At 52.5% G+C, this 12,854-nt stretch overlaps 1 protein-coding gene across 3 annotated transcripts in view; it reads left to right on the top strand.

Moving 5' to 3' along the window:
• Positions 1-960: 960 nt before the first annotated feature.
• LOC149324544 (uncharacterized) overlaps positions 961-12,854 on the top strand; it is a 79,021-nt gene continuing 67,127 nt past the window's right edge. For 2 of the 3 annotated variants that reach the window (XM_089565428.1, XM_089565426.1), the window contains exon 1: positions 6,719-8,376. In XM_089565428.1, coding sequence (XP_089421554.1) covers positions 7,057-8,376 — 1,320 coding nt within the window. In that variant the 5' untranslated portion in view covers positions 6,719-7,056. Of the gene's footprint in view, positions 1,100-6,718; positions 8,377-12,854 lie in introns of those variants that run through there. The other variant, XR_016286827.1, reaches the window with a different exon arrangement.

Raw genomic sequence — 12,854 nt, 5'->3', positions numbered from 1 at the left:
CTGATGTGTGGTTAAGATGTTCAGCTTCGCCTCTAAGAGTGGAACGCGATAGCATCTTGCAACGCTGCCAGGGAGTCCATAGAACGCCATTGCCCATTCGGTTCTACGCCTCGCTCGTCGGTAATTTGGTTTTTGAGGAAAGGAAATGTATCTGTCTCTCATATCTCGGTGGTCACCTAAACCTCTCCGGAAAGGAAGGTAGGAGTGTGGGAGTGAGCGAAGACACCGTATTCACTCGACGCGCCTTTGTTCATACCAAACCATCAAGCTGGCATGGCGGAGTGGATAGCATGCTCGTCTCGCACCCCGAAGACCGGGGTTCGATTCCCGAACTCGACCAATTTCTTACTCCGTTTTATTTATTTATATGGCCTTACTAGAAAAGTTAATTAGGCTAATTGGGTAATTAAGCAATTAACTAAGCTCAGTCCCACTTACTTGGAGCATCACTATACGATCCCTTCAATTGGTTGCATGGTTACTAGGCAAAGTGCAATTGGCCCCGTTTGAAATTGGCGCACTGTGACGTCACGGCCGTTTCGACCAACTGAAAAGCGTGACATTTTCTGTCGACAACTGCTGCTTACAACGATGAGGCATTAAAGGCTTTCGCCTTAAAAACTATCACGCACGAACTAAAGAGGCCCAGAGTTAAATCCCCACATTCCTGACGCACTGCAAGTTACATTTCTAAAAAATTCAGGGGGCACTTTGACTATCTGAAGTGGGTAGAGGCGGAAGCGTTTTCCGCACTACCTGCGCTGTTTCTGTGGCACTGGTGGCGTCACATATAATTGAGTACTAATTACTAAGTGATGGCAAATCACTAATTAATGGTTAATTACTGATTAATGCCAGAATACTTATTGACTGCTAATTAATGACGCTTAAGCTTCGCCTTTAGGAGTGGAACGCGACAGCGTGTTGTAGCGCTGCCAGGGAGGGACGCCGCGTTTGAGCGCGGAGCGATCGGACGCGTGGTGCATCGGCTCCGTCGATTTCTCGGCTGTAACCGCGGCAACCTGATGTAACGCCTAGCAAACCTGTGCGACTGCAACCGTGAAGTCAGCAGGAACCTGGAGAACCCGATCACACCGAGGTACGCTGAATTTTTAGCCATTTCGAGCAACCCTCCGCATCACCACGTAGCGGTCGAGCCAAGCCTAACGGCTCCGGCTCCTCCGCCGCTGGCTGCGGAGACGCCTGCCGGCCAACCTCTCAACATGGCTCTGCCTGAACAACGCGGATATGACCCCACGACTCTGTCGTGGTCATCTGTCCCTGTAAGCCAGCCAGAGGACGGCCCATCCACCATTTCGGCGCAGCAAGCTGCCCTTTTCCAAGTCGTTGAGAGCCGGCGCCGCCGCCGGCAGAACGCACGAGGAGCGGCAATGCCCAAGACTCCTCTCAACAATTCAAAAACGGGAGACGCTCGCGCTCCGTCTTCTACACCTCCACTGAAGACTTCTCCACCAGTCTCGAAGTGGACTCCCAAGCCAACGGTCAGGATGAACCCTGACGACTACGTGGTCGTGCTGCGGCCACGCAGTACGGTCTCCCTCAAGACGGCCTTCCAGCAAGGTGAGCTCGGCGCTGCCATTTCGCAACTCATCGGTAGACAGCACATGAACACCATCACCATTTCACCAAATTGGGAACAAAATATCATCGTCTGTGGCACGCAGAACCCAGAGGTGGTTAAAAAGCTGCTCACGGACCTTCAACTCAACACCAGCAGAGGATCGCTCGCATTTCACGGCCACCTCAAGCTCACCGGTGATGTGTGTCGCGGTGTGATATCTGTTCACAACTTAGAAACCAGTGAGTCACTAAAACATAATGTGCAGTGGCGCGGTGGTGAACTAGTTCATGTGCGCAAGCTGGGACAATCAAACGTAGCTGTGCTGACTTTTGAGGGACGCACCGTTCCGCGTTACGTTCACTATAACGCAGAACTGACTCCCGTCAAGGAGTATAAAAAACAGTGCCAGCGTGCTACCGTTGCGGCACACTGGGGCACCGGGTGGACAACTGTCCCACCCCGGTCAAGGAAAGATGCGGCATTTGTGGCCAAAACGTGGGGCTTGGAACTGAGGGGATGGCCCCCCACGTCTGCAATCCTATGTGCTTAATCTGCGGGGGCCCGCACCTCACCAGCTCCCGCGAATGCACCGCCAAATTCATTAAGTTGCCGCAGCCAGGGACCAGGACGCCATCCAAGGGAGCCAATGCCGGCGCTACACGGGGAGGGCGGCAGAAAAACAACCAGAAGACGCCTTCCCCTGGCAAGACAGCAACGGTAACGCCACCACCCGGAGCAGCGGAGTTCCCAGCTCTCAGCGCTTCATCTGGCGACGCCGCCTGCAAACAACTCAAGGTAGGCAGCTGGGCGAGGGTCGCCTCCTCTCCTTCCCCTCCTCCCTCCTCCCCCACCAGCACCGCCGAGCCACAGGAACTCAAGCGCGAGCTCGCCCTTTTGCGAGCTCAAAACGAAAAACTAGCCAGCGAGCTTAACTCGCTCAAATCCCAATTCCATACTCCGCCCGCGTCGAGCGACGAGGCAGAAAACATAACAGACAGGGAGATCCCTCCTCCTGTGGAGAGTAGCGCCGCGGTTGGCCGCAATTGAAACACAATTGGCTGACCTCCCCAAAATTATCCATGATACCATCGCGCGTCAGGTGGAGAGTGTCATCGCACAGGTGACACAAGCCGTAACGCACATTATCCAAAAATGGATAAAAGACAATCCGCGCGTCCTTAAACGCGTAGGACCCATCAGGGACGCTAACCGCCCCTCAAAATTCAATAGAGCTATTCCCGATGAGTTTGACTTTCCGGAAGACTCCTGCACGTCTGCGCCGGGCACTAGCGGACTGGGGAGTCTAAACAACGTGACCCCACCCTCCGCCTCCGACCATGGCCCCCAACCCTAAGTCGCGAGCAAGAACAACTCAGCCGCTTACACTAACGCAGTGGAACTGCCGGGGTCTCAAGAACCACAAGAAGCGGACTCATCTCCGCCTCTTTCTTGAGAACCTTGAGTTCCTCGTCGCCGTGGTTGCCCTTCAGGAACCCGGCGCCGGTACCAAACTCACAAACTACACTACATTTCAACACAACCCGCAGACATGTATACTTGTTCACAAGCGATACACTGCGCAGGAGGTCACACTTCCAACAACACCGTCTTTCCCATACACGATGGTTTCAGTGCTGCCCCTAAAACGGTCTTACCCACCTGTACACATTCTAAATATTTACTGCCCACCGAAACTTAAGAACGTCACGTTCAATGAAATTTTCACTCAAGCTATGCAGGTGTCGGGTAGGGATCCCCTCCTAATCGTCGGCGATTTCAACGCCGCGAGCAGGCTATGGGGATACCCCCGGGAAGATAGGCGTGGGAGGAAGCTTGCGGAACTTCTTTCCACACTTGGACTCACCCTGCACACTGACCCCGCCAACCCAACACGTGTCGGCAATTCCATTCAACGAGATACTTGCCCGGACCTCACATTTACACGCAACATACGTCATGCCGACTGGCTGAATACAGAGGACACTCTAGGTAGTGATCACTGTATTATCAACACAACCATTTACATGCGTCCCCTGAAACGCCCACTAAAACAAGCTCGTATCCCTGACTGGACGACTTTTCGCACCTCTCTACCTATCGTAGACCCCCTCCAGTCGGGATACGACGCCTGGTCCAGATCGCTCACGTCTACACTCACACTACACGAAAAGCAGATACAGGTCACAGAAACACAAACAGACGTGGACAACCACCTTCTCCACCTTTGGGAGGCCCGTCGCAGCCTCACGAAGCGATGGAAAGAACAGAAACATAACAGACGCCTAAAGAACCGCATCCTCGAACTCACACAACAGGCAGCGGAATATGCTACTCAGCTAGCCGACACTAGCTGGGTGGACCGGTGCAACGCGGCTGCTCGCCAGATGTCTGGCCGCAACACGTGGCGCCTGTTCCGCGCTCTCATCGATCCAATACAAACACGCACGGAAACCCAACCCCAATTACATAGGGCCTTGCACAACTTTACAGGAACGACAGAACAGCTAGCGCACACGCTCAGGGATCGATACCTGTGCACCACTAAGGACCCCCGGCAGGCGGCGTTCTCGTATGCAGGCGAAGAGAACACGGAGCTGGACAAGCCTTTCCAACTCCACGACCTCCGGGCAGCCTTAAGCAAAATGAAGCGGGGCACTGCACCCGGGCGCGACAGGGTTACGGTCAGGCTCTTGGCCAACCTTCCCGACGCAGCCTACGCCGCGCTTCTCAAATACATCAATAGCATTTGGGACGGAGAGACTCCTCTCCCTCTCGATTGGAAATCGGCTCTCGTGACCTTTATTCCGAAGGCCGGCAAACCTATTGATGTGGAGAACCTTCGCCCCATCTCCCTCACGTCTTGTGTCGGCAAGCTGATGGAGACGATGGTGCGCGACAGACTCTCCGATTTTCTCGAAACACAGCACACTTTCGCGGACACCATGTTCGGTTTTCGTCCTCACAAGTCAGCACAGGATATACTTCTGCAGCTTCACCACGACATCTTAGATCCTGTCGAATGTCCCCACAACGACAAGGTGGTCCTGGCCTTGGATCTTAAAGGCGCATTCGACAACGTCAAACACGAAGTAATCCTGGACCACCTCAGTAACACCAACTGTGGCCACAAAACATTCAACTACATAAAACAATTTCTTACAGACCGTCAAGCCTACATACGCATACAAGATACGGAACACGGGCCATACACCATCGGCTCGAGGGGAACACCTCAAGGCGCGGTCCTGTCCCCCCTCCTCTTCAATTTGGAAATGCTTCATCTTCCCTCCAAATTGTCTTTTTTGCCCGGGATACATCACGCTCTTTATGCGGATGACATTACTATCTGGGCCACGCAAGGTAACCTGGGGCACATGGAATCCTACCTGCAAGCAGCGGCGACCCTAGTCGACGACTACGCGGCCTACTGCAGACTCCAGTGCGCCCCATCTAAATCAGAATTTGTGCACATACGTCCCTCCCCTCGGGACACAACACCGCTTTGCATCAGTCTCCCCTCGGGACCGATCCGGGAGTCCAAGGAGATCCGCGTCCTTGGTCTCTTCATACACCATCAACGCAGGGTCGACACTACCCTAGCCAAGCTTCGCACAGTGGGAGACCAGGTGGGCCGCATGGTCCGCCGGGTCTCCAACAAGCGGGGCGGATTACGAAGCAAGGATGCACTGCGGCTTGGCCATGCTTTCGTGACGAGTAGAATACTCTACTCAACCCCCTACTTGCACCTGCGCAAACATGATGATGACCAACTGGAGGTCATCCACCGGAAAGTCATCAAGCGGGCTCTCGACCTCCCGGTCACCACGTCCAACGAGCGACTTCTGGCTTTGGGCGTGGTGAACACATTCCGGGAGCTTCGAGAAGCCCACTTAGTCAACCAATACACACGTCTTGCACAGACCACGTCCGGTCGCCGCCTCTTGGACCGGCTACACATCAAACATAACTACCACATTGAGGAAAGGGAGAGAGTGCCAGAACCCTGGAGACGCGCCCTCCGGGTCCGACCCCTTCCCCGCAACATGTCCAGAGAAGACCATAGCGGTCGTCGCCAGGCGCGCACGGAAGCGTTGGCGCGATACTATGGTAACCAAGAACACGTGTATTACGTGGACGTTACCGGCCCACACCACGAGGGGTGGTACACGGCCGCAGTCGTACACAACACAAACACAATTAACGGGCTGACTTTCAAAGCCTACAACGCAACACACGCGGAGGAGATTGCCATTGCTCTGGCTCTCACGAATCTCAAGTCAAAACACATCATCACCGACTCGCGAGGGGCCTGTCGGAACTACGAGTTGGGCTGGGCTCCCCCGCTTGCCTGGCGCATATTGGAATATAGCTGCCGATGCGAAGATCCAACTCCACGCAACCTGATTTGGGCCCCCGGTCACCAGGGCCTACAGGGAAACGAACAGGCCGATCAGGCCGCCCGCGCACTCTCTCCCCGGGCTATCTCCCTGTCCTTGGAAGCCTACTCCCAATCAGACAATCTGGCCCTTACATTCAAACACGTCACCGATTACTACAAAGAGGAGCACCGGCGCTACCCGGCCCCTTGTAAGGGACTGGATCGCGCTGACGAGCGCCTCCTCATCAAAATTCTTACTAACACTGTACTGTGCCCGGCGGTACTTAAACATTTCAACGAATCCTTTGATGGCACGTGCCAGTTCTGTGGGGAGGTGGCTGACACCTTCCACATGGTTTGGGCGTGTCAGTTCAACCCATCCATCCCCCCCAACCCCAACCCCACCAGAGAGGACTGGGAGGCGGCCCTGCTCGGCTGTCAGGACCTAAAGACCCAAAAGGCCTTGGTTCACCGGACGCGGGCGGCGTTGCTTGCCAATGGGGCCCCGGAATAGGGGCTCCACCTAGTATTGTTAGGGGAAAGGGCCAATAGGGCCTACCCCAATCACCTCTCTGTAAATATTTATTGCACTATAAATATTTTTCACCACCACTGCCAGGGAGTCCACGGAACGCCACCACCCGTTCGGCGCGATGCCTTGCCCTTTGAACGCAACGCTTTTTGAGGAAAGGAAATGGCGCAGTAATTCTCTGTCATCTCGGTGGACACCTGAACCGGACCGTTGAGGAAGGGAGGAAGTGGGATTGAAAGAAGATAGATAAAGAGGAGCCGTAATGAAGAAAATGAAAATTGTATTTGAGGAAAGGAAATTACGCAGTAACTGTCTCACAAAATTCAGGGGGGCACTTTTTTGACCTATAGTGTCGTCACTGATGTGTGGTTAAGATCTTAAGCTTCGCCTCTAAGAGTGGAACGCGACAGCGTCTTGCAACGCTGCGAAGGATTCGATAGTATGCCATCGCCCATTCGGTTCTACGCCTTGCTCGTCTGTAAATTGGTTTTTGAGGAAAGGAAATGTATCTGTCTCTGATTTGTCGGTGGACACCTAAACCTCGCCGGAAGGGAATGGAGGAGGATGAGAGTGAGTGAAGACACCGTATTCACTAGACGCGCCTTTCTTCATTTCAAACCATCGAGCTGGCATGGCGGAGCATTCGAGCTTCCGGCCACCGAGCGTGACGGACGCAGGATCATGAGCTCCGGCGGAGCGGCGATAGCGGCACTTGCTGGCCGCGGAAACAGGTTAGCTGCCGACGCAGATCAGGAATATGAAATTGTTTTGCCTACCTTGCCTACAGGACGTGTTGTTCTTAATACGGTGTTTCTTCACGGAGACGTGAGAGCGAGGCCCTACAGGGTGGAAGATTTTCGGGACGCCCTGGCCAACGCTGGTGCGCTCCCCGACGTTGTGGCGTTGGGGGCGTATCAGATTAACCACGTGTGGGCGGTGACGATGAGCACCTCAGAATCTGCGAAGAAACTTGCTGCCTGCAAAGAGCTACAAGTGAAAGGGCGCCGGTGCATTATTTTCGACCCTGAAGATCAGCAGGTAAAGCTGCGCCTGCACTGGATGCTGCATGGTGTGGCGGACGAAGACATCCGGACTGCTTTCGCGGCGTTCGGCAACGTGACGGAGGTGACGCGGGAGCGTTGGCGTGTCCAAGGCTTGAAGGAGAAAGGCTCGACCACCAGGACCGTGCTACTGAAGTTGAAGCCGGGAATTAAGGTGGATGGTTTGCCACACCAGGTCCGAGTAGCCGGTGAGCTGGCCCTCGTTGTTGTCCCTGGGCGACCGATGCAGTGCCTGCGTTGCCACGGCACGGGTCACGTTCGCCGAGACTGCAAGGTGCCCAGGTGTTCCCTGTGCAGGCGCTACGGACACGTGGACGCGGACTGCGTCCGTACCTACGCGTCAGCTACCGGGGTCGGAAAGGCGAACGACACTGCGGAACTCATGGACATCGCCGAGGCGGAGGAAGCAGCCACTGGTACGGACGAGGCGGGCAAGTCGGCTTCCACACTTGCGACGTCAGGGACTCCCAGTGTCGACACCAAAGCGGCCGACGAAACAGAGAGCCAACAGCCGACGGGAGGCTCCCTCGGCGTCTCTAACGAGACGCCAGAGAACGGAGCGTGCCCATCAGAGCCCGTAGTCGTCGAGGGAAAGGACCTGAACGAGGACCACCACGAGAATACCGGCGCCCGCACAACAAGCGTCACGCCCCCCCTTAACACCCCGGCGAAGCGTTCCCATGACCAGGCCAGCCCTGAAGGGGACAAAGTGGTAGCACCCGGCGTCGAGGAGCCCCCTGCAAAGACGACTCAAGCCCGGCGTTCGTCGTTACGGCCACGCCCAAACCATGCGGCTGACAAACGGTACTCCTCCGCAGGCAAGGTACTACTCGAGCAGACTGATGTTCTTGCGCCGGATGATACCGGCGGCCAAAGTGGCGTCTAGCGGCGCGCTAGACGTGGAAGGTAAGCACCATGCTGTTGGTTCCTTCCTCTTGCGTAAAAATGGCTCCCGCCTCCGCCTTTAGAGTCGCTACATTGAATGTGAGGGGCCTGGCGGCAAGGAAAAAACAAGGTCAGGTGTACCGACTTATTACGGAGCGCGAGATAGATGTATTGGCCGTGCAGGAGACGAAAGTGGACGGCAACGAAGGAACCGACAGCATGGTGCGACGTTTCACGACTAGATTTTATGCTGTCGTCAGTCAAGCAGTGGCAACATCGGCTGGATGCGTGCTTTTTGTAAAGAAGATGCCGGGGCTAGAGGTGCAGGCTTATTTTTCGTGTGTGTATGGCCGGTGTATTGTGCTTGATTTTTGTCTGAACGGCAATGAGTGGCGCATTGTTACTGTGTACGCGCCGAATGTGGCTGAGGAAAGGGTTGCCTTTTTCCAAAGCCTCCAAGAGCGCCTTTGTACGGAGAGGCGGCTCATTGTATTAGGTGACTTCAATTGTGTTCTTAATGCGCGCGATAGGTCAAGCATCCGGGGGTTTCGAGACAGGAGCACTGAAGTGTTGATGCGAGTGATCGAGAACGGAAACCTTGAGGATGTGGCTGAACTTATTGAGGGTGCGCGGACAGTGCAGTTCACTCATTTCCAGGGCTCAAGCCATGCACGGCTGGACCGCATTTACGCATCAGTCGACCTTGCCCCTGTTTGCAACCATTATGAAGTTGTGGGAGTCTCCTTCTCAGACCACTGTTTAGTTGAGTGCTGCCTGGGAAGTGTGAACCGAAGCAAGGCATTTTCGTGGGAAATGTGGAAGCTAAACAACACGCTTCTTCAAGACGAAATCTACTACAGAGCAGTAAAGGATGAAATAGGTAAAATAAACCCGCGCAAGAACCTGAAGATTTGGCAACAGTGGGAGCTAAGTAAAGAATCTTTAAAAATCAAAGCAATAGAAAGGGCGACATGTATCCGTTATAAGGAAAAACAAGACGAAGCTGAGCTAAGGGCACTGCTTCAAACGCTGATGAAGCAGGAATGCAAAGAGCCTGGGAAATGGATAGAAGATGTCAGGAAAACAAAACAAAAGATTGAGCTTATGGAAGAACGGCGTTATCGCGGAGCACTAGTGAGGGCAAGGGCGGAAGACACAGCAGCTGGCGAAGCGCCATCGAAACGTGCTCTTGGTCTAGAAAAAGCGCGCGCTGAAAGAAATCACATCGCTAAAATAGAATGGGGGGGTATCTTATCGGCAGACACTGACCACATCAAAGAAGCCTTTAAAGGTGCACTGAAGAGGATTCTGAACATGTCTTTTTGCCGCGGGAACTCTATCCACACGTTCCTAGCATTCTTAGAAACAGTGACTTATTGCCCTGTGTGGCCGATTTCCCCAATTAAAACGAACTAACGTCCGGCTCCAGCCTTTTTTTTTTTGAATTCTGCCTCGTACGGTGGGCGGAGTCGACCAACGCGTGGAGCGCCTTTCACCCAGTCCCGTGGAGGCATTGCTTTCGCTTTATTTTGTTTTTTAGGTTTCCATGAATAAATAGTTTAATTCGCAGATAATATAGCCGCAAAATAAGCCCGAAGAAATAAAAATACGCGCGGACTATTTGCTACTACGGACTATTACGTATTACTCCGCCGATGGCAGTGCGGCAAGCCGCCACGGGACTGGGTGAAAGGCGCCCACGCGTTGGTCGACTCCGCCCACCGTACGAGGCAGAATTAAAAAAAAAAGGCGGGAGCCGGACGTTAATTCGATTTAATTTGAGAAATCGGCCACACAGGGCAGTAAGTCGCAGTTTCTAAGAATGCTGGGAACGTGTAGATCGAGTTCCCTCGGCAAAAAGACAAGTTCAGATTCCTCTTCAGTGCACCTTTAATGAATACTACCAGAGGCTTTTTTCATCGACTCCTGTAGACGCAGTAGCCTTTACACATCAGTTTCTTGGTGCAATGCCACGGCTTGACGAAGAAAGCAAAAAGAAAATGGAACTAACAATAACTCACAGCGAGGTAGAGCACGCGATAGATCAGTTAAACCTAGGAAAATCACCAGGACCAGATGGATTCAGTGCGGCATTTTATAAAGAATTTAAGCACGAAATTATGCTGTGTTACAATTTTCAATGAAGCCTATAAAATAAACTTATTGCCTCCGTCTTTTGGGATCTCCCATACAGTGCTCATACCTAAAACGGATGATATAGAGAAATTACAATTGGTTACAGCGTACCGACCCATAGCACTCACTAATGTGGACTACAAAATTTTTATGAAGGTATTGGCGCGTAGACTGCAGATAGTGATATCGGATATTGTTGGACCCCACCAGACATGTGGAATCAAAGGGCGCTCAATTTTTTCCAACATTCACAAAGCGCGCAGTGTGCTTGAAAGCTGTGACGACATCAATGGGCGAGTAGCGATGCTTCAGATTGACCTTGAAAAGGCATTTGATTGTGTTTCTCATGAAATTTTGTTTACCGTATTAGACCATGTGAACGTCGGTTCAGTTATCCGTAAGGGTGTAGCCCTGGCGTATCGAAACTGCACGACGAGACTGATTGTTAACAAGAGTTTGGGGGCCCCCATTAGCGTGCAGCGTTCGGTGCGTCAGGGCTGCCCACTCAGCCCTCTCTTGTTTTGTATTTACATCGAAACGCTGTGCATGAAAATCATAGAAAACAATAGTATTAATGGCTTTAGGTTGCAAGCAGCTGAAGTTAAGCTGCTGGCCTATGCAGATGACGTTGCAGTATTTACGGTTGATCAGGGGAGCATAAGTGAAGCTGTCGGGTGTGTACGCGCGTTCAGCGAAGTCACAGGCAGCGGGGTTAACTGGTCCAAGTGCCTTGGCCTCTGGCATGGATGGTGGCCATCCCACCCGGACCATTTCGCCAACGTACCATGGGCGACGACCCCGGGCAAGTATTTGGGCGTTCCGCTCGATGCTTATCGCGATAGCGAGGACTATTGGAAAGAGCAAACTAAAGACGCACGTGACCGAGCTGGGAAATGGAAAGGCACCAGCCTTTCAATTTTCGCCAGAGCTACAGTCTGCAATCTTTTTTTTATTAGCAAACTCTGGTATGTGATGCAGGTTTTCCATTGCTCGCGTGTGAACGTTCAGAAGCTACACAGGATTTTTGCAGTTTTCATATGGGCGTCCGAATGGGAACGTTGTAGCAGAACGAACCTGTTCCGGAGGGTAAAAGATGGGGGGCTAGGGCTAGGGCACCTCTTTTTAAGGCAGCTGGTGAACCGGTTTTTGTTTTTTCGCGACGTCACAGACCCGTTCTTGCGCACCGTGTGCCAAGTGAAGCTGCGGCGATTGCTGCCGGAGTTTGTGGTATCCACAGATGAGCTCTCTGGTGGAGCTTTTGGTTACTACAAAGAGATTGTAGCAAGCGTTCGGTTTCTTTCGGCACGTTTTTCCACCGATTATTTGTGGAAAAGCAAAAGGAAAAAGTTGTACAATGATCTTTGTGATATTGTTTTCCCAGAGCCCATGTACAGGGCCTTGTACAGTGGATGCCCGGGAGGGGATGTTTTAAAAAGGGTGAAGAAAATGCAGGTGCCACCAGGAGTAAAGACTTTCTTTTTTAAGTTACATACCGGGACGTTACCAGTTAAAAAGTTTCTAGAGGGAAAGGATTTCTTTTTACCGTGGGGATCGAACTGCTTAATTTGTAAACAGCCTGAAACAATAGACCATGTTTTTTTGCACTGCTGGGAAGGGGTTTATTTTTGGGACGTTTTACAAAGGACCATAAAGAAAGAGCTACCACTTGACGCGCACGGAATTCGCTATTTAAGCATTGATAATGAGGATGGGGCACCTTTTGATCTCATAATGCTCTTGGGCCTCCACTGTATATGGCGCTCCAGAATGGCAGGCTACCATTGTGACAAAGACGCACGACCGGCCCGAATTTATTTTCGGGAAAGCATGGACTGGTTTCTTGCAATCCAAAAAGCAGCTGCGGAGCCTCCCGAGTGGCTCTCCAGACTAGAGCCGTTGTGTATGTTGCGGGAATTCTAAGCTGACGAAGCCAGTCTCGTGCTGGCTGACCACGACAGTGTCGTATGTATATAGCGCTATGTGTATTTTTGTTGTGCAATGTCATGAGCCAAAGTCAGGCAATAAAGAAAAAAAAAAGCTGGCATGGCGGAGTGGATAGCATGCTCGCCTCTCACGCCGAAGACCGGGGTTCGATTCCTGAGCTCAACCAATTTCTTAATCGGTTTTATTTATTTATATGGCCTGACAAGTAAAGCAAATTAGGCTAGTTGGGTAATTAAGCAATTAACTAAGCTCAGTCCCACTTACTTGGAGCCTCACTATACGATCCCTTCAATTGGTTGCATGGTTACTAGCCAAACTACAATTTGAAATTCGCGC

The sequence above is a fragment of the Amblyomma mixtum genome, unplaced genomic scaffold, assembly GCF_055824585.1.
Source record: "Amblyomma mixtum isolate Tamu unplaced genomic scaffold, ASM5582458v1 scaffold_24, whole genome shotgun sequence".
Classification (NCBI taxonomy): domain Eukaryota; kingdom Metazoa; phylum Arthropoda; class Arachnida; order Ixodida; family Ixodidae; genus Amblyomma; species Amblyomma mixtum.
Note: the sequence above shows the minus strand (reverse complement) of the source record. Positions and strands in the feature narration are given on the sequence as shown.